The sequence below is a fragment of the Centruroides vittatus genome, unplaced genomic scaffold (assembly GCF_030686945.1).
Source record: "Centruroides vittatus isolate TY-2023 unplaced genomic scaffold, ASM3068694v2 contig_863, whole genome shotgun sequence".
NCBI lineage: Eukaryota > Metazoa > Arthropoda > Arachnida > Scorpiones > Buthidae > Centruroides > Centruroides vittatus.
The window spans coordinates 346,226-368,075 of record NW_027122563.1 but is presented as its reverse complement, the minus strand read 5'-3'; the positions used below and the strand labels follow the sequence as shown (position 1 = coordinate 368,075).

The following is a 21,850-nucleotide window of genomic DNA, read 5'->3' as shown; positions in this document are numbered from 1 at the left end:
CATAATTGCCAACCAAAGAAAATTAAGAGTTATGAAATGTGCCAGAAAAGTTGTCATCATTTTCTTTGGGAAAGAATGGTATATAAGCAAGCAGTATCACAAGAAATGACTGTTAATAGAGAGTACTGAGTCAGTATTGAAAATCTAGTGGAGCAGATCCAGAGGTAGTGCCCATATCCTATGCACTGGAAATTGCACCATGAGAATGATTATTACATGTGACACAGTGACAACCCTCTTAGGCAGAAAGCAAATTGCAACTATATAATCTAGTTTTGGCTCTGTATTATTTTTTCCTGTTTCCAATCTTGTAAAAACTGCAAGGTTGTAAATGCCATTTGAAGAGGTCCTAAAAGCAGTAGAAGTGATTTTGAAGACCATACAGAAAGATGGTTCCTAGCTTATCTTTCACAAGTGGTACTGATGCTGGTAAAAGTGCATTGCTTCCAATGGGGAGTAATTTAAGAAAGACCACAATAATAAAGTCATATGAATGTAACTTAAATAAATTATGAAAGTCTTGAACAGCTGTGTACTTATGCTGTTTTTATTTCCACAATAAATTTCTTGCATATAGATCCTGTGTTTATTAACAGAATCACTTAGCCTGTTCAATCATTTATTACATGTAAAATACTTGTTCATTCAATCATCAAAAAATTCCAGTTTGTTTCTGCAACCCACTTACAAAGTTGGATGTTTTAGTTTCTGATTTAAATGAAACTTGGTGAGCATTTGGCCCTGAACACACACACTTTTTTTCTCATTTTGAGCTTTAAATGTGAGGAGTAATAATGCTAATGATATGATAAAATAATTGTTACATATTTAAAAAGAAAACGAAAATTGTAAATGTTCGAACCTGCATCTTGTAGCTCCGGTGTTTAGCATCTTATCCATTCTGCTATTGCTGTTCTGAGAACTTCCAAAGACTTAAAAGCTAAACATTTAATTTTCACAGATCTGTTTTTTCTGGAAATGTTTGAGAAGTGTACTTGGACAAGGAGCTGTTTGTGTTTAGGACTACATGCACATCAAGTTTCATTTGAATTGGAGACCTGAACATCTGACTCTCCTTGTTAGCAATAACAGCTTTCACTTCTTCAGTAGTAAAATAATTGCAAATATGTTATTTCAAATGGGAAAAATCCATGGATCCAAAAAGATTGTAGCCACGGCCTTTCCAGCAGATGGTGTTACCTTAAACTTCCTGTTTTTGGTAGAGGTATATTTCCATTCCATACAGATGGCCTTTTTGGTTGTATTAAATGGTGGACCCATATCTCATCACTTGTAACAAGTTACTGAAGAAATTTGGCTCTATTTTTTTGGAACTGTTACAGGCAAGAGGACATCTTATTTGTTGTCAGACATTAATGCAAGCAGAACCAGTCTTTCACAGATCTTAGTGTATTTTAAGTCATCACAAACTATGTCAAGCTGAAAGACAATTTGTCAGAAAATGGTATGTTTATTGTCTTGGATTAGTCTGTCAATTCTTGCAGCATTGACATCTGTTGTCCTGTGATAGGAATGTGTCTGCAACTTTCATCACTTGTAAATCTTTGATGCTGTTCCTTGTCATCTTGTTAAGTTAGAATGGGACATTGTCTCCACACTTTTTCAGGCTGATGATTAGACTTCAGCAGATGGATGATTGGCTACAAAAATTGAATAAGTGTTCAGACTTCTTCACAAGACTATTTTTATAACATCATTGGAAATGTTGTCATAACTGTTCTACCTTCATGCATCATTTTAGCCATTGTGTTGTCAATCTGGGTCATTACTAACTACATCCGAGTTACACTTCACAAAGCAGTTTAAAAACCAAAACATGTGTAAAGTTTTTATCATCATCCCATGTATATAGAAACCAGAGTGGCGTCAGATTACCAGACATTCTTACAAATTTTGAAAGTTAAATTTGTTTATGCATGGTCTTAAGACGATAGTGTGTGTGATTATATTGTGTTAAGATGGACTGAAAAACTGTAAAAATGTTAATGAACATGTTTTTGTACAAAATGTGCATATAAAAATTTATTTTTCAGACGTACTGTAAACAAAATTTACAAAAGTTCAGAGTATAAGTGACCTGATTTACGTGCATTGCCTCTCATTAGTCTGTGGGAAAGAAAAAACCTTGTTGAGCATACAATGGGTGCTAGCTCAGACGAAGCCATGTTCATATAGCATAATGCAATGTAGACTATAGTTTACTGAATTACACTGCCTGAGGATATTAGATTACCAGACATTGATTCCAGATCAACAAACTTCTGTATAGATCTGACTAACCAAAGATGACTTTTTCATCATAGCAATGAAGATAATTGCATGTATGATGAAACAAAAATTAACTTACAGTATTATATTAAATTAATATTATAATTTTTACCAACCAGTGAGTGTAAAGAACTATTTTAAAAAAAATCAATGTATATACCAAAATTGTCTTAGGTATTTGAGCTTTTGAACAAGAAAAATTTTTATTGAAATTTTTTTGCAAGTACTTTTGATAACATTAAAATTAGCATCTTTGGGTGTTTACAATAGATAGATGGAAGAAAAACTTTTAACACTGAATTTTATTATTATTTTTTTAATTCAAATATTCTTATTTTCTCTATTGCAAGTGCCCGAGGCAATGCATATTCTGTTGTGCAACTGGACACGGGATACATAGGGAGAATCCGACATTTGTGCAGTAATTAATTGTCCTATTCTGGGTTTTATAAGTGTATTTTTCTGGTTGTGTTAAACTTAAAATATTTACTTAAACTACAGTGTATATGTACGAAATTACAGTGGCAATTATGAAAAGCAGGCATTGCATAGAATGCCTGCTTTTTTTGGGCAAAGTATGAACTATCCTAATGATTTTGATATTACATATACTTTCCCTAGGCATTATATAGAATGACAAATGCTGTTTAGGCAAAGTATGGAGAGTCATGAAAAGAGTTTTATTGAAAAGACATAAAGTTGTGGCTAGGCACATGACTTTCAAAGCTCACCCCATTTTTTTTTTCAGTCTGTATGGGAGTGACAAAATATGCTATTTTGAATTTGTTTAGCAAAGACACTAGTCTGTACTATGCTGTATGAAAATGGAAGAGAAAGGTGTAGCACCTAAGAAGGAATCATGGCATGTTAACATACAAAGATGATTCTACAATGAACTGTCTAAAGTGTAAGCCAATGGTGCAAAAAAGTGTTTTTCTAACCGAAATTACTTACCAGAAGTTAGTGAGCAATGTGAAAAAGGCGAAGATGACGACTAAAAAGGAACCACGGGACTGTTTGCTGCTGAATTGCTATGATGTAATATTAGTGGAAAACAAACGTAAATTGATTTATCCTGTTAAAGAAGGCATCAGTGCTATCCAGTTCTACATTGTGGACTGAATTATTTAACGTACTTCATGACATTCATTTGGCCATTGGCCATAGAGGACGTGGCAGAATGTTGGAAGAACTTTCATCTTTGTGAGCCATGCTAGAAAAAACAAGCAAAAGGTACTTAAATAGGTGTTGTGAAAGCCTACGGCTTTTCTGAATTTAATTTTTGTTATGTTGATCTCATTGATTTTCAGTCCCAACCTGACAGGGAATACAAATTTATAATGGTGTACCAAGATCATCTCACTAAGTTTGTGGTTCTCAAAGCTCTGACTTCAAAGAGTGCAGAAGTGGCCTACAATCTATTGGACATATTCTTGTTGCTTGGTCCATTCTACAGTCTGATAATGGTAGAGAATTTGTGAATAATGTGCTGAGCAGCTTGAATGAATATTGGCCGACACTGAAGATCATCCATGGCAAGCCTTGCCACTCAAAGTTGGTAATGTTGAAAGAGCTAATCAAGATACTGAAAATATGGTGTGTTCTTGGATGCAGGATGAAAAACTGATTGCTGGAGTGAGGAATTATGTTTTACTCAACTTATGAAGAATAGGGCTTATCATTCTGGGTTCAAAAGAACACCACTTTTTGGTTGCAAAACTAAAGTGGGTCTCACATCTCTACCCCAAGATGTTTTACAAGACATACTGAGGAGCAGCTGAAAAAATAATAGAAAGCATTCAAACAAAACCAATCACTCTATGCAAGAAAAAGGCCATTGCACAAAACATTTATGAGATTGTAGTTGATGGAAGAACCAATATGGTGATGAAGACATGTTTATCAAAGAGACTTCCATTTTTGCTACCTGTTGTGTGTGTGTGTGTGTGTGTGTGTGTGTGTGTGTGTGTGTGTGTTTAAAGGAAACCAATGATGCACATGCATGCAGAAAGTGTCATTGAAATGTAGATTCTGTGGCCATGCCAGTAAAGATGGAGATGAGGAAATGAATATTTTATACATTCTTTGCTTCAAAACAGAATGCTGTCAAAGGTAAAATTGATTCTAAATTCAATCTGAAAATGCAGGTTAAAAAAATGAAAATAGATTCTGACAAGAAATTTTCTCCTCTTAAAGCCTTCATTGTTGCAACAAGTAAGTTTATATTTTCTCTTGTTTTCCTCAATAAGAAAGCCCTACGCCAGGGGTTGGCAACCTATTTTGGCTGCGGGTCAAAATCAACCAAAATGTGTGTATTAAGAAGACGTTTCGGGTCAGTGGTATTTTCATTTTAAAACAGTCTTTTTTGGTGAATAATAAGATAAATTTTATTGAAAAAATAATTACAATATGCTTTAAACTTTAACAAAAAAATTATAATTCTAATTATTATAAAAACAAATATAACTGAATGAACTTTATTTTTCTCTTCGATATCAATGGCTCCCCTGATGCTGAACTTGTGGCATCAATTCAGTCAAGTCTGGCTTAAAGTTAGTCGTCTTAAGATTAATACAAGCATCTGAATTTTCGGTAGTTAAGTTGCTCCTGTTCTTACTTAAGATAAATTTCTAGTGTGAAAATATTTGCTCACATTTATAAGTTGAACTGAATGCGGACAAAATGGCAAAGCCAATTTTTTCAGAGACGAAAACTTTGTAGGAAGTGAAGCCCAACACGTCGATATCATGGAAAGATCATAATCTTCTGATTTTTCCAAATCTTTCCACAATATCTTTAATATATATTTTATTTTTGGATAAATTCTACTTTATTTTCAGAACTCAAGTGGATCACTTGAAGTTATGAAATGGGTCACAGGTTGCCGAGGCCTGCCCTACACTTTATTTTGTATTTTTCTTTTTCATGTCTTTCACGACTCTCTTAATACTTTTCCTAAATAGCATTTGTCATTCTATAAAATGCCTGGGTATTACATACAATGCCTAGGGAAGTATATATAATAACAAAATCATTCGGGTATTTCATACTTTGCCCAAAAATGCCAGGCATTCTGTACAATGCCAGTAACATAGCTTTTTTTCCCTGGGCCAAATAATGTATATGGATGGAATGCTGGTAGGACTTACCATTTGTATCAAATATATACAATAGATATTCTTTATGCATCCACCACAACGTCAATATTATCATTTAAAACTATAATTCACAACTAGAGTGCACTTATTGTATAGTAAATTATATTACATGCAGATGCATGGTGTGCACTGCTGCACATGTGTAATGATTAAGATTGAATGATGATTGGAATCAATAGATAATTATACGGGTATAAGATTTCCGTTGTCCTTATTTTCCATTTGTCTTTTAGAACAGCTTATTAACAGTAGGATTTATCAGCTTAGTCAAAACATAACTGATATTCGTGCAGTAGGAAAAACCTTAGAATAAGACTTGACTTGAAGATAGTGGCTTTAATTTGTTGCATTTTTTGTATAAATTTTCAACATTTATGAACTTTTATTTAAAATTTAATTAGTATTGAACTTCAATTGTTTTATTAGATGTAAGTGTCTGCGTCCACAGAAAATATTTTGTATAATTTAAGTTTTTATAAGAACATTGTTTTATTCTGTTTATTATAAGTAAATTTGCATTGAAAAATCACTTGCTTTCCAACTTTTCTTGTTTTTACTGTGAAGTGGATGGTTTTGCAAATCTTAAATTGAATAAGGCTTTGTTATGTTTACAGTAGGGCATACTTGACCAAAATTTACTTCTATCCATTGGCAGAAGCATAAAAAATGTGAAATTGTGAAAAAGTGGAAAACTTTGTTAATACTTTGAAAAGAACCTCTTTGAGTTTTATTTTAGGGATTCTAGGATTAAAACTATTGGCACAGAGTTACATCCTGTAAATAGAAATTATAGGTAATGAATCTTCTATATATATAATACTTTTGATAAGTATAATTGTTTACTTGAGAGCTGAGCTTAGTAATATAAAGTTGAATGAGTCATGTTTAGTACTACTGGCTGATGTAAATGGCACACACCATATTGAACTATTTGAGAAATCTCTGCCAAAAACTATTTGAAGTGAGAACCAGAGGGTTCAGTCTGACTTGGAAACAATTTTACAGCAAAATTTGAAGCTTCAAGGTAAATATGTCTGTAACACTAATAGTGCATTAATTTTCAAAAATAATTATAGGATTATTACAATTTATTTATTTCACAATTACAAAATCCCAGCGAGTTGCTTAACTTTCCTGGCAACATTTGGTGGTGCCATCTGTTAGTTTAAAATATAAAATATATCATAAAATGGCAAAATGCTTAATTTTGAGGGTAAGGATGGGTTTTATAAAACATTGTAAATACTAATGAGAAAAATTGTCATTAAGTTTAACCCTACTGGAGATATACACAACTTCCTTCATCTCCCCACCCTCTTGACCTTTAATCACCAAAATTTAATAGCATTAATCCTCTAATAAACAAACCCCTCTGCAAAATTTCAGAAATTTTTGACTAAAAACAAAGAGGGTGAACAAAATCATGCCCCCCCACTGACATTCAACATACAAAAAAAAACCCTAATGTTTCAAGGTTCCAAGTCCAAAAATGTAAAATTTTGGGGATCATTTTTTGACTGACTGCTATATTTCTTTCTGTTATATATAACAGCGAGAAAGAAATAAGTTAGATTGCTATGTAAACAATTTAAGGTCTACATACCTTTTTGGATTTGAAGATCTTTCAATACTGCAGATCCAGAAAGTTCTATAAAACTTAAGGCTCAAGACATTTCATTATTGATTTAATGGGTGCCTTTAAAGAAAATATGTCAACTTTAATGTAATAAGCAGTGATTAATTACTAATGAACTTAAACTACAATATGGCACCTACAAAAAATGTGTGCCAAATAGCATTCTGTACATGGTAAAATACAAAATCATACAACAATGATTAAAATACAAACATTTATTACACACAATTTACAATGTTTATCTTTTTCTCTTTCTTGGCATTTTCACTGGCCTTAGGTAGGGATTATCCATAATATCAATATCACTGTTATCTGCTTTTTGATTTGTCTGATCTGCAGGTTGTTGCTGGTCTGAAAGATTCAAGAAATTTCAAAATGTTTGATTGCATAAGATTAAAAAATAGTCTAGATTTCTGAGAGTTGCAGTTAAAATTAAAAAAAAATCACAAATATGTTTTTATATGGAATCAAGTAGGTAATCCTTAACTATATTTTCAATCATCATTGATTTAGATTTAGCATATATCAAATTTCTAAGAGGAGCAGTGTTATACTGTCAAGGCTTCCAGATTTTCGCCAGAACAAAAAACACACATCGATTAAGATCAAAGTACGGAATTTTGGCACTGATATTTTTTTACAGAAATGACTATACCAAAGTTTGTATGATGAAAGTTTGAATAGATTAAATTTAATGTAATTTGATTTATTTACAGTTACCCAGTAAATTCATAGCTAAAATTCTATTTGTGTTTATTTATGTCATGTTTTTGATGCATTGCTGAGTGATCCTACTTACATAACAAATTGCCATTTCAAAAATTATGAATTTAAAACATCACTATAACAATCCTGTGTTGTGAAGATACTTGCTGTTTTAATTAAAAGGATTAAAGCATCTGTGTAATTAACTGATTTTTAAAAAAAATATGTCCAACACTTAAGCTGTACTTTATCTTTAGAAATGATTTGATGTACTATCTATTTTGAATCACTGTTAGTGTTCATAAGAAAATTTGTTAGTTTTCAATTAGTGCAAAGTTAAATATATATTTCAGTCAAGCTTAGAGTATAGTGCAATTATGTTCATTTTTCACTACAGAGATTTACAGTATAACTAATATGTAGTCCTTTTTCTTTATAAATAAATCTGCTAATCCGAACTTTCCTTGCATGATAATCACTAATCCAATTTTGTATACTTAAATAATATAAAATGTATTTACCTTCCTTAGTTTTGGTCTCAGTTTTTTCTTCTTCTTCTTCAAAAATCTGATCTTTTGGCAGTAAAGCATTTAAATAACTGTTAGGTGCTGGCTTGCAGGCAATCACTGAAATTATTTAATATAAATTTTTTTTCTGATTATAATAAAATAAAATGTAAGTTCTTACATGGAAATAAAGTAGTATCATCAGGAAATAGAGACTGAGTAGCTCCAGTCTTTGCTACAAATCTTGTAAGTGCTCTTTCTACGTCTCTTTTTTGACTGGCTGCCTTTTCTCGGATTGCCTCGTATTCTGTAACAGGTTGCTTGTGTGTCTAAATAAAGATAAGTGTAATTAAAAAACAAAATTTATTCTTTTGTAATTAAGTTATCATTTATAAAATGTTTTCCTTACTGGAGTTCTGATATATGCATGTGGATCAGGAAACTGAGGATAATGTTCAGGAATGTAACTAGGATGTGCACGTTTCTCTCCGGCCTGAAGAATTTTTGTCGTCGTCGTTTTCTGAGGATTGGGTGCTAAATGATAGTAATTAAGAAATATAATTATATTAATTAAAACATTCTTCTAATTTAAATAAGCACACAAAAACTTTAATAGAATAAATTAAGCAAAACAAATGTAGAATTTTTAAATTCATCCTTAAAATTCCAATTAAAATGCAACAAATTTTTTAAAATTTACTTCAAATTACATTTAAAGAAGTGTTCAATTTTAGTAGTAAAAGTTCAACATTTATATACAAAAATTTAACTTACAAAATATTAAATGTTGAATATCTCCTTTCAAAAATTTTTTTACCACTTTCCACAGTCATGTTCATTAATATTTGCACTTTCAGCTTTTGAATAATGTTATACTTTTTTATTTATTTATTGAAACAGCCTACACTAATGATGAAATCAGTGTCTTCCAAAGACTTGGTGAAATAAAACTTTCTCTCTCTAACGAGTGGCACAGAAATACATTTCTATTGTAAAACATTTGCAATTATTGAATAAACCAGCTTCAGCTTTTATCAGTTTTTCATGATGTGTAGAATTATTGAAAGTGTACTTGGAGGAATCCAAAATTCTGTGGCAATCTCCTATTTTTCCACCTTTATCAATTTCACTTAATATCAGGTTTTGTTGTTCTCTTGGATGACTTAGGATTAATGCTAACTACTACCTGTAACTGTGCTAATAAAACAGTTTTTACACATTATTTTGGAATATACTAATTCATTTAAAGTATCAATTCACTAACAAAATGTTTCTGTAATAAATTAAGATTCATTATTACTATTTAAATGCAGTAATAATGTCTCTCTTCTTCCTAAAACAGATAACAGAGAAGTTTATTAAAATGTTGAATGAAGGAAATTAACTGATATTAAAACCTACAAATTTTATCTCAATTTACAGAAAAATTTGAGACACTGAAGCAATTTTTAGGATAAAATACAATCTTGACAGAAATTTGAATAAAAGTTTTTTACATTTACATTTTTAGATCCCTTCTCAAATCCCAGTTATATACCATCTAGATGATAATCAAAGTTTTGTCTCCAGCAATTCCAAAAATCTTTATAAACAAAAAATAAAATATCACTAAAACAGAAATCTTACAATATATTTTGAATTTAGTTTTTCTTAGACACTGTTTTAAACTTCACATTTACATCACTTATAATTACCAGGAACAAATGGTCTTACTTTATAGAGACAACTTTTTTTAGAGGCTGTTGCAATAAGTGGTGAAACTACAACATAATCTCATCATCAACCTGTAGAATTGTTACTATTCAGTTTTTGTTGCTAAAAAATGTATGGATTTACATTTGATATCCACAAAGTTGTTAAAATGTGACTGTATCATAAGAATTTCACTACTTTATCAGTTCATGAATCTAAACATAATTTCAAAAAAATTTGAAATCAAATTTTAATGGAATATAATGTACAGTACTTACATAATGGTAAAGTTAATCTGTTTGATCTCTTTGCATATGGTGGTATTGCTTCAACATCAATTCCTGAAATTACACAAAAATATTAAATCTGATATTTCTTGTTATAAATAATAAACATTGTGTTCTCATTAACCACTGATCATTTAATAATAATAATTTTACAAAATATTTAGTCATTCTACTATTATCTCGTGTAATTGTAAATAATAACTTTATACAAGAATTTATTTTTTGACACACTTAACGGATTCAAACACAGAAATTCCCAAAACCTGTATCATAGATTTAATAATTTTATTAAATAAAGAATATTTAAGTAACAAAAACGTGTGTAAATAATATGCCATATGTTCTATTTTAAAACAATAAAATAAGCATCAAATTCAAAAGCTTTAAGATAAGGGATAATTAGATTCTATTCTATAGACTTTGATGAATTTGTTTGTCATAATACAGAAAAAAAAAATATTAAAAATCCATTTAAAATGATCATAAATACCAATATAGTTTAAGTTAATCAATTGCAATGGTAACAATAAAAAGTATATTATTTTCTCACAATGAAAAATTCAATATTAAACAAGTGTACTTTTCCAGCAAAAATTGATGCTGTTCAACTGGAATGTTCTCGTTCACCTATCTGATTCATTTATTTCTACATGCCCAGGTCATTCAAATACTATTATGATCCCTCTTAGTAGTACTGTACATCAATGATAATACAAATAGAGAAGTTTTCATACTTAGGTATTCAAGTACCAAAAATCAAGTACCAAAGCTAATTCAGGTAATGCAGTCTGCAAATATGTTAGTGAGGATCCTTGAGTTCTCAGAAGGAAAAAGCAGCACATTATATTGTGAAATGATCAATATTTTATTTATCCTCGAGCAAAGCTCCTTTACAAAGGGGCAAAACAGTTTAACACTTTTACGACTGGAGATTGCCCTTGTGAAGATTAGACCGAGGATTTTTGGTTATTTTCAAAAAAAAAAAAAAAATTATTAAAAAGAACGAACGATATTCGTCATAATGTTTAGGAATTTGTTACTTTCTTCCTTTTTAATAAAAAATATCCTGAAGAACTCTGCTTCTACTGTACCATTTTAGATGCGATTTTTGTAGGAAATGAACATATTTTAGAACCATCTAAAAATTCTCTAATTAGCCTTGGAAGAGGGGAACCTAATTCTTGCACCTGATGAAAACAGGTAACATCAGCTATATAACTATAAAGGTTATATCACACCAAATGACCAATCTTAACACATTTAAAAAACTTTTTAAATTGTGTACAGTACAGTAAAGGAATGAAGAACTTTTAAAATTTGTTACACTCAGTATTGGGCACATGGTGTGATAAACTGATTTATATTTACAAAGGTTATCTCACATAAAATACTATAATAGAGTGGATGATCAGTTAATGAAAATAATCCGTTCTGAGACTTTGTTAACTATCCGAATTGTTCGTTAACTAATTATCGATTTACCATAGGTTTGTATGGGAATTTGATTAATTCGTTCTGGAGACCTCAAAAAATAAAATATATATACTTTCTTACTATGTTTATTTATATGTAACAGTAAAAATACATTAATAAAAATGCAAGATTGTGTGTATGTCATGTTTTTTCCATTTCTGGGGGTTAAAGAATCTGTCTAATGCCTATTAACTTCAACCTGGTTTGGATACCATTGTAAGACCATTGTTCTGACAACCTCCCACTTCTTCAAAAGATATTTAATATCAGATATCGGCATTAATCCTCTTTTTCAGAAGAAGACATATCTTGCCAAGTTTCTTGGTGTTCTTTCAGTCAAGAGTTCTTGGAAACTTTCTGTCGTTGGATCAGTTTCAAGTTCCATTATGAGCTCATCAATGTTCTTTATTTCTCAGATGTCATTTTTGTTACTCCTTTAGTTGCTTGAATCATCTTGATTATACTGTATCTTTCTTAGATAAGATTGAACTGCAACCTACTGTAGACCTGGTCAAGTCATACTGCCCAGCACCATCAGACATCTGACCACACTCTACCTTTGCTATTATACTCTCACCTTTTGAAAATAAAACCCACTCTTGCAAATACTATAAAAAAAATTGTTTCTGCCAGAAAAATAAAAGGCTGGAATTACAAGGGAGAGTTTCAAAGTTTGGAGGAATACTATCTGATTAGTATATACCAGGTTGAGTGTCAATGTCGATGTCTCCCACGCTCTGAAAAGTTTCGAATTGTTGCCTGAAGACAAGGGAAGACCAATTGGTATTCATTATTTTATGTCGCTTGTGTTTGTTCTGTGAGGTGTTCATTGTCCGAACATAAAAATCTTCTGCAACAGTGTTTGTTATCCGATTTGTTCGTTAACCGATCACCCACTGTAAAATATAGTAGAAGGGTTAGAAGTATAAAATAATCTAATAATCTTAATCTTTGCTGTTGTTATTTTTTGCCCAAAAAAACCATGTTGACTATAAATGTGTGTAAGCTATCCAGCTCCAAAGAAAAATAGATAAAACTGTGAATAAGAGAAACTTGTCGTCCTACTCTTATAGAAAACCAATTTTGCAAGTGAAACTTGAAAGACCAGAGAGTCCATTAAGGAAAAAGTTTTTTGAACACAAAGTTCTTCAAAAAAGTTTCCCTTAATAGGGATATCAAACATTGATATTAAAACAATTTTTCTTAAAGGTTTAAAAATTTTCCTCAAGGCTAACAACACTTTAAATCATTTAAACATATGCAGTATCAATTCTTCTACCACCTCTTCACAAACACTTTAAAAAGACAACTTTTGGTAGAGACTTTAAAATTCTTTAAAAAGAGTAAAATATCATTAATATTTATATATAAGATTCCATACATTGGCATTAAATTTATTTGCCTCCAAGATTCAATAATTCTACCAGTTAGTTGAACCTTATTATAAAACTGGCAAATTTCTCCAACATGTTATTCTGTTGTTACTAGGAGCTTTTGAAGATTTAAGTAGGTATGTTGTAAACAGACAGATCATTTGAAATGAATGAATAAATTACTCTGTCTTTCTTAACTCAGTTGACAAGCATAGCTATTGCTCCACTGCTAGAAAACATCACTTTCAGCTTCTTACCAATAATATCTGCCATATGTCCCCTAATTCAAAGTTTATTGATTACTGACCAAAGAAATTTTGTATCTCAAATATCACTTATTACTTAAATAAAAATTTATTATAGTATAAAAAAAAGTCTCCTTTATCTTGCAAAGCAATCTGAATGTTCTTTCCAAATCCCTAAATTCATAGAAAAATTCAACATCCTTTATTCTCTTAAGCTTAAACAATTTTCGATTGCCGAATTGCTAAATTACAAAGAAATCTTTATCAAACCACAAATAAGATTGGTATGTTTAAAGTTTAACATTCACTTAAATTTGTTCAGAAGTCATCTTTGCTACCTGTATTATCAGTTTATTCCAAAAGCCAATTGACACATTATTTCCCTCAATATTCCATACTTCACAAAACAATTTACTATAGTGTATGGAATACTGCTCATACAAAATTGACATGGATCCTTTTATTGTATCTTAAGTAAACTGTTGTAATTTGTACCACAGCTAAAATTTAGAGATACAAATTACTGACATGTGATCAGAACTAAACAATCCATTTTCTGCATTATAAAATGGTATTTTAAAATAACCCAAAATTAGAATGAATAAATTGTGATTAAACTACGTCCCATTTTTTATTTTAATATTTTGACAATTACTACAGATATTTACTTCTTTTAATGACTGTTGCAGATAATTTTTAAAATTACATGCTAACCCAGTGTTTCTCAAAGTTCACCTGATACACCTCCTTATTAAAAGAAAAACTTTTAATTCTAATTTAGGGAGTCCACCAAATTATTACTTACTATCCATATACATTTTTAAATTTTAAATGATTTTAATTTAAACTTTAGCAAGTGGTTTTAGTAAATATGGATATTATGAAAAGCACTTTTTTTTTTCCTGAGAACTCAAGGAGCCCAATAACACCAACACATTCAGAGATCATGGGATTTACAGACAACAGGTCACAAATTATCTTGGGTACCTGGATACAAAAATTTCCAGTGTTCTGCACTACTTTCCACTTAAATCAAAGTATTTCATAATGCTAATTAATTAAATATTAATGAATAAAAATAATCATTTTACCTAATTCAACTAAAGCCATAACAACATCTCCAACTAATGGCTGCACTCTTCCAGACAATTCACAAAATCCTCTACTGCTTCTTGCAATTTCTGTTAACACTTGAAAGAAAAAAATTTATTTATTTATTTACATTATTTGAATATATTAGAATATTTAATAATGAGGGGTGTACTTTAATATCACAAATCAATACAGTTTGGTAATAAAAACATAAAAGCTAAATTTTGTCAAAGTTATCGTTGATTTATATAAACAAAATTTCTATAAGAACGTTTATTAAATAACTTGTAAGAATATTTTAGAAGATACTCTCAAACATTCATATAATTTAGCTATTGATTATAAATATTAAGGATGTACCGATAAGCAAAATGGCCGATTACCGATTAATCACGCATTAACCGATTGGTCACGCATTATCGGCCGATTAGTGTTAATAATTTATTGTATTAATAGGTAATTATATTATGATTATCATCGCATGAAATTATATATTCTCAATAAAAATATAAAATTTCATACGATAAAAATAATATTCAACATGAAGCTATTTTTTTCTTTTACTGCGGAAGCCAGCAACCGAAAAACCACCTCATCTTCAATAATTCACACAATAGAGACTCTGAAATTATTCTTATTATCAAAAGCAAAGGGCAGTAGTTCCTTTAGTGGCATTAATACCACAATAGGACTAGAAAATTCAACAAAAAAAAAATTCAGCATATATAGAAAACAAGTCTTTATTAGATTCAAGATTCAAAATAAAATTTAAAAAAAAAAAAGATATGGTAGAGGAAATAAAAAGATGGACAATTGAAAGCTTAGATAATGTTGATAATTCAAAATCTCAAGAATTAAATCCTGAAGCTTCCATTTATGGAGATGATTAAGATGGAGGAGAATCTTCAAGTTTTTCTAATTTATTTGATGAATTAGCTTCTGGTAAACAAAAAAATGAATAAGAGCATGTTTTTAAAAAGGAAGAAAAAATGAAACAAATGAACAAATGATTCGATCAAGAATTAGAAAAATATTTACATTTACCTCTTATACAAAGTGACCCATTTTTGTGGTGAAGTTCAAAAGAACTTTCCTAATTTTAGCAAAATAGCTATGAAATATCGAAGTGCCCCAGCATCTTTCATTAAAAGTGAAAGAATTTTAGCACTGGAGGTAACATTTATGGGCCGGCAAGAAACAGGCTAGGCCCTGAAAATGATGAAATTCTCATGTTTTTGCATCACAAGTTAAGGGTTTTAAAGTTTGAATATTAAATTTTTATCGGTTTTATATATTTAATGTTTAAGCTTTAAATAAAAGAGATAGCTTTGAATGGGTTATATTATACCTTATAATATGTATTGATAAAAGAAATAAATTTTTTTTAAATATTCAGTTTGTCATGTGATATATAATAAATATATAACAGAAATTTATTATTTTTTATTATTAGCCTTATATGTGACATTCAAACAAAAATATTAAAATGCAAAATTAGCCGATTATTCAAACCTTTTAATCGGAGAAATGGCCGATATTACCGATCACTTACCGATTAATCGGTGCATCCTTAATAAATATTATAATTACAAAATCATGGTTATGTTATTAGGAAATTAGTAAATAATCTTGAAGCATAAATAATATATTTTTCAAATTTAAATGTTAATAGCACTTATAGACAAAAAGGAAGGTCTGCTGTATTACAACAATTAATAGTTTGTGTAGGCAGCATGAATAATTTTTCAATTTTTTCAGTCAGTTGTAAAGAATATTTTATATACTATATATCATATTTTTATAATCTACTATTTTTTGTATTGTATAATCTACTAATATAACAAATTACTGTAATCTTGTGTAAATAACCTGTAACATATATGCCACAGAAAACTGCTGCAACAAAAATAGAATCTTTATATAACCAACCACCTACAGAGTAGATGTTGAATGCTTACAGGTATACATCTTAGAAAGTAACATCTCAAACTCTAGAATAACACTTTTATATTTCACTTCATTGTACACATAATTATATAATAAATGAAGTGAAAAAATGGATCATTGAGAAGGAACAGAGAACCTTCCAACTTCATGTGTTGTCATTTTGTATGTGTTTGTATCTTCATTTTTTTATCATATTGTTCTATTTCTGTTTTATCTGTCAAATATTAATAAAAGATAATAATTGTTAAAATAAACCTATGAAGCAAGCGTATAAAACAATTTATCATCAGCTGCAGCTGTTATCTTGTTTTAATGGTGTTTGCTGTTTTCTTCTCTCTCTCCCCATATGATTATTTACTTCCCTTTTCTTATTTTGTGAATGGCAGTGGAAATCAAATTTTCTATTTTCACATAGAAAATTTGATTCCCACTGCCATTCACAAAATAGTCAAGTGACAGCCGGGTGATAGTTAAGTGGGCAACATTTAACTGGATGACAGAAACTTGAAAATTTTTGCAAGCTTAACAAGAATACAATTTTATGGATACATTTCTTCTGTAAATATTGATAAAATTATAAAAATATAAATATGGACAATACTGTCTGGTAATTGTCCTGTCCTGAATATGTACTGTACTTATTAAGAAGTGAGATACAGAAAAGTGCAAATGATATTTTGAAAGGAAAAGGTAAAAAAGTGATAAATAAAAGGCAACTGTTTAACAACTGATATCAAATCCAAAACAAAGACCAGAGAAGGTGGAAATGAAGATATACAAAAAATTTGCAAAATACTATAAATGCTACAATATAAATGTGTACTGTACATTTATAAAGAAAAAATAAATAATTAGTAGTAAAGTTATTAAACAGTGTTGTTTTTACTTATTGTTATGTTTTTCCTAAAACAGAACTATATTTTTAGTCACTATATATGGCAATAAGTATTTTTAGAAAAAAACCACTGTCTATATCTACTTCCAAACCTTGACTCATATAAGTAATTATTATTTGCTTATATGAGTCATTATTTGCTTACTTAAGTAAGCAAATGTCGTCATTTTTTGAAATGTGAATAAAAATGCTAATTTTTTTTTTGTTTAAAATCATTTTATTCATCAGAATTCACCTTCACATTCAATTACACTTTCTCAATGGGAGGACAGAACAGTTTAATTTTGAATTTAAAAATATTTCATGGTAAACCAGAGCTTTCTATGAGGGAAATCATATTATATAGATTGATATATAAGGATAATCCTATGCCTGTGTGAAAATCCATCGCTGCCATTAAAAATGAAAATAAAGGGCAAATTGCATCCTTTATCATTTCAATAAAGGTTAAGGACAATTTAACTGAAATAAAGGATACCTGACAACACTAGTTATAAGTAAAAATTGTATATGCTAGATCTTTTCATATTAACAAAATTGAAGGATTGATATAGCAAGAGAAGAAAATAGTTTAACAAAATCTTCACAGTTTATACCTTAAAATATCGATTTAGATTTGCTTGTAAATATTTGGCTAAATCTGAATAATTGCTTCACAAATGCAACCATTCAGATTTAGCTGGAATTATCAGATAGGTTAATGAAAATTTTAATGCAATTTCCAACCATATACAGGTATCCCTCATACAACGCTACTTCACTCTAACAATTCAAGAATTAGAGACATTCCCATACAAAAGAGAGGTTGCAGCAGACATTTTCGACGCAAAAATGTGTACGTCGGACATTGATCGCTGCATTCCTGTAAGCCTAGAAGTTTGACAATGGCATTTGGAATGTCAGTGGAATCATGCTCGACGTTCCAAATACCATTGTCAAACTTCTAGGCTTACAGAAAGGCAGCGATCAACGTCCGACGTACACGTTTTTGCGTTGAAAACATCGGCAGCAACCTCTCTAAAATGTCACAATTTGCAAGTTCAAACTTCATTTTAACAGTTTCAACTATTTTATTATCACAGTTCAAACTATTTTATTCAAGCAAGCATGCATATTGTCTCAAATTTGCCTATGGATTTTAGAATATGGAAACTTTCAATCTTGTTTTGTACCTTTTGCCTGGTTTCCTTTAATTTGTTAATGAGAACAGATTATACAATTTCTTATTTCTTGACCTAGCTTCCTATAAACCAGGTGTCACTAGTTGGTGATAGTGCTCTAAATAAACCCAAAGGACTGTCGCAGTGTTTTGTTTTTCTAGATTAACAGTGTTTATCAGCAAAGAAAAAATTAATATTAATGTGCAACACTTTTGATTGTAATTGTTAGTTAATTATTGATTACTTTAACAAACATATCTCTTTTATTATGAAAAAGTATAGTATACTTTTGCTAACTTTTGGAACATAACTATTTTGTACTAGTCCTTTGTTTTGCATAGCATGGATTTGTACAACACAGCACTTTTTTGGAACCAAACTACCATGTTATATGGAGGATATCTGTACTTACCTGTAAAAGATTTTTCACATATAGTTCGTGAAAATAAATGTAGAAATTGCTCGAAAAATGTTTAGGTACAGCAAAATTCCATTAACTCGGCATCTGGTATGCCACACATGCAGCACGTCATCGGGGGTTAGCGGCACACTGTTCTTTACCATCGTCGTCAACAACTTTCAAAATAAACCATGCGGAAACAGAGGAAGACCAAAACTACATGACGACACTAGGTAAAATTATTAGCTCATGCATGATTTTGACTTTTCCAAAGACATTAGTGCATGGGTTTTATACAAGAGAAATATTTAGGATACTCGGAATCAATAATTATCACAGAAACAGCTACAGTACAGTACAATACTGCTAACATACTTTGATAACTTACAGTGCATTTGTATTTATATGCAGATAAAAGTGTACAAAGCATAAAGTAAGAATAATGTTCTTGTTTCAAACCAACGAAGGGTAGGAATAGTGTGGAAAAATTGAAATGGCATTTGAAACAATCATAAAAAGTGGATTTGTACAGTTTTACATGCAAAGATATGTATAAATGTGTTAAAAAATACAATAAACCAAAAAACTTCATTATCCAATAACGCTGCATCGGTCCCAACGACGTCGAGTTAATGGAATATCTTGTAAAGGGTCGTGCGTAGGGATATGGTTCATTTGACTTTTTTGTTCGCACAATGGAAGTCTACAATTTGGGGGGTTGCCGACCCCCTCATTTCGACCTTGAATTGTGCCTGAAATTTCACCATAATCGGAACCCAGAATTAATTTGCGTGGTATTCAACCAAATACTTCGCAGATTGTCAGGAAGATTCAACACCAAGATGGAGAATTCATAACATAAACGGCACTTACAACTCTGCATCATTTCTGTTAACGTCTCCAACGCCGCTTTATCTATCGAACTGAACCCAGCTTCGAAACACATACAACAAACAGCCGAAGATAGAGCTTTACGGCGAGTATTAACAACTGTCGATTCCGTCGTCGACATTTTTATTGACTAAAATCTCGAACGTGACAACGCAATCGGTTGCAGTGAGTTCGAGGCTATACTGTCTTACAAGGAATTGGACGTTAGAGGACGAAAAAGGAAAGGCTAGAAAATGGACGAGATTATAACGTAGTAGTTATAAATATGGTAGTTCATTATTTGTATTTATAACTACTACGTTTTAATCTTTATTAATATTTATTACTACTGTCAGACCGTCCTCCCCAAAAAATTGCTGGGATTTTTCAACTTGCCCGGATTCGATCGTGTCCACACAGCGGTAGGCTGACGCTTAACTGCTCGGCCATCCGATGTTCCTCTAGATCAGGGGTCACCAAAGTTTTTTCACAGCGGGCCAGATAATTGAGAGAATAGAGAGGTTGCGGCCTACGTTTTCCACGCGAAAACGTGTACGTCGGACGTTTAGCGCCGCCTTCCTGTAAGCCTAGAAGTTTGACAATGGCCTTTGGAACGTCAAGCGTTAGTCTACTGACGTACCAAACACCATTGTCAAACTTCTAGACTTACAGGAAGGCAGCGCTGAACGTCCGACGTACACGTTTTCACGTTGAAAACGTCGGTCGCGACCTCTCTACTGATGAGCGCGGGCCGCATAATCATTTTGTTCAATACAATGTACTGAATACGTAAATAAGAAAGAAAACTAACATATTTATTTACCAATACGCAAACACGATCGCTGCAGCAAGCTCATAATCGCTTTTCTTAGAAACTTCATTGCAGGTACCTGTACTTATACAAAAAGCGCTCTGATATCCAAAGTGGCAAAAAGTCGCCGAATTTTTAATTTCACTGATTTCCCTAAATATTATATTACTGTCAAATGTGAATATCGACGGCCGGATGGCCGAGCGGTCAAGGTGGCAGCCTACCGCTCTGGAGGACCCGGGATCGAATCCGAACGGGTCGAATAATCCCCAGGAATTTTTCGGGGGGTGGTCCGTTCGGATATGTCGGGCCCCGTCCCTCACCACCCGGTCGCCCCATTGTGGGCCTGGCCGAACCCATAATGGGCCTACTAAAAGAGGCCCTCTTAGTGCCCACAGGGCGGAAAGAGTTAAAAAAAAAAAAAAAAAAAAAAAAAAAAAAATGTGAATATCAGATTGGACCAATTTTGGCATTTTTACTTACACTTACTATGTAGAAAAAATTAAAATAACTTCATTTGCAATCTATGATATTTCCATATAAATAATTATGTTTTAGCTTATTTCTGGTACAGTGCAGCGCTGGGCCGGATGAACTGACCTCGCGGGCCGGATTTGGCCAGTGGGCTGTAGTTTGGGGACCCCTACTCTAGAGAAAACTACAGGTTTATTGATAACAGAAATTTTAATGGATGAGGATCTCTATACCATAATGGAAATAATATGAAGGGCAAAGAAAATGGTGTTCAAAAGAGAGTTCTAGATATAAATCCTCGGGCCTTCTTTATTCTTTGTCTTCAGGCTTTAAATTTAGTGGTCAATAGTGCTACCACGTGTTGTTTAGATGCAATCAGCTTTTTTACTTCAATTCAACAGATTTATAACTATTTCTCTGCATCTACTTATCGTTGGCAAATTCTTTCTACTTGTATCTCGGACTTGACTATTAAACCATTGAGAAACACAAGATGGAAGAGCCGTATCGATGCTTTAAAACCACTAAGGTACCATCTTGTCAGTATGTATGATGCACTCATGTAAATTTTTGATGACCCGAGATTAAATAATTCACTAGAAATACTACCCGACACGAAGCAAAAGTCTTTGCTAATTCTATTTGTAAATTTGTTTATTGTAGCCTTTGTCGCGTGGTACAACATTCTCTATGGGGTAAATATTTCAAGTATAATAATACAGAGAAAAGAGGTTGATTTAAATTCAATTACGGTGCAATTACATGTAACCAAAGAATATCGTCTAGAATGTAGAACTGATAAGGGTTTTTAAAAAATTTTGATTGATGCTGTTGAAA

At 31.3% G+C, this 21,850-nt stretch overlaps 1 protein-coding gene across 1 annotated transcript; it reads right to left on the bottom strand.

The window, feature by feature from the left end:
- Window positions 1-7,283: 7,283 nt before the first annotated feature.
- On the bottom strand, window positions 7,284-19,898 carry Taf8 (TBP-associated factor 8). Its single transcript, XM_067279309.1, has 7 exons — window positions 19,732-19,898; window positions 14,456-14,554; window positions 10,265-10,327; window positions 8,704-8,828; window positions 8,476-8,623; window positions 8,310-8,414; window positions 7,284-7,434 (listed from the first exon to the last, which is right to left on the bottom strand). The coding sequence occupies exons 1-7, from the start codon at window positions 19,868-19,870 to the stop codon at window positions 7,322-7,324; spliced, it is 792 nt and encodes a 263-aa protein (XP_067135410.1). The 5' UTR covers window positions 19,871-19,898; the 3' UTR covers window positions 7,284-7,321.
- Between the last annotated feature and the right edge of the window lie 1,952 nt (window positions 19,899-21,850).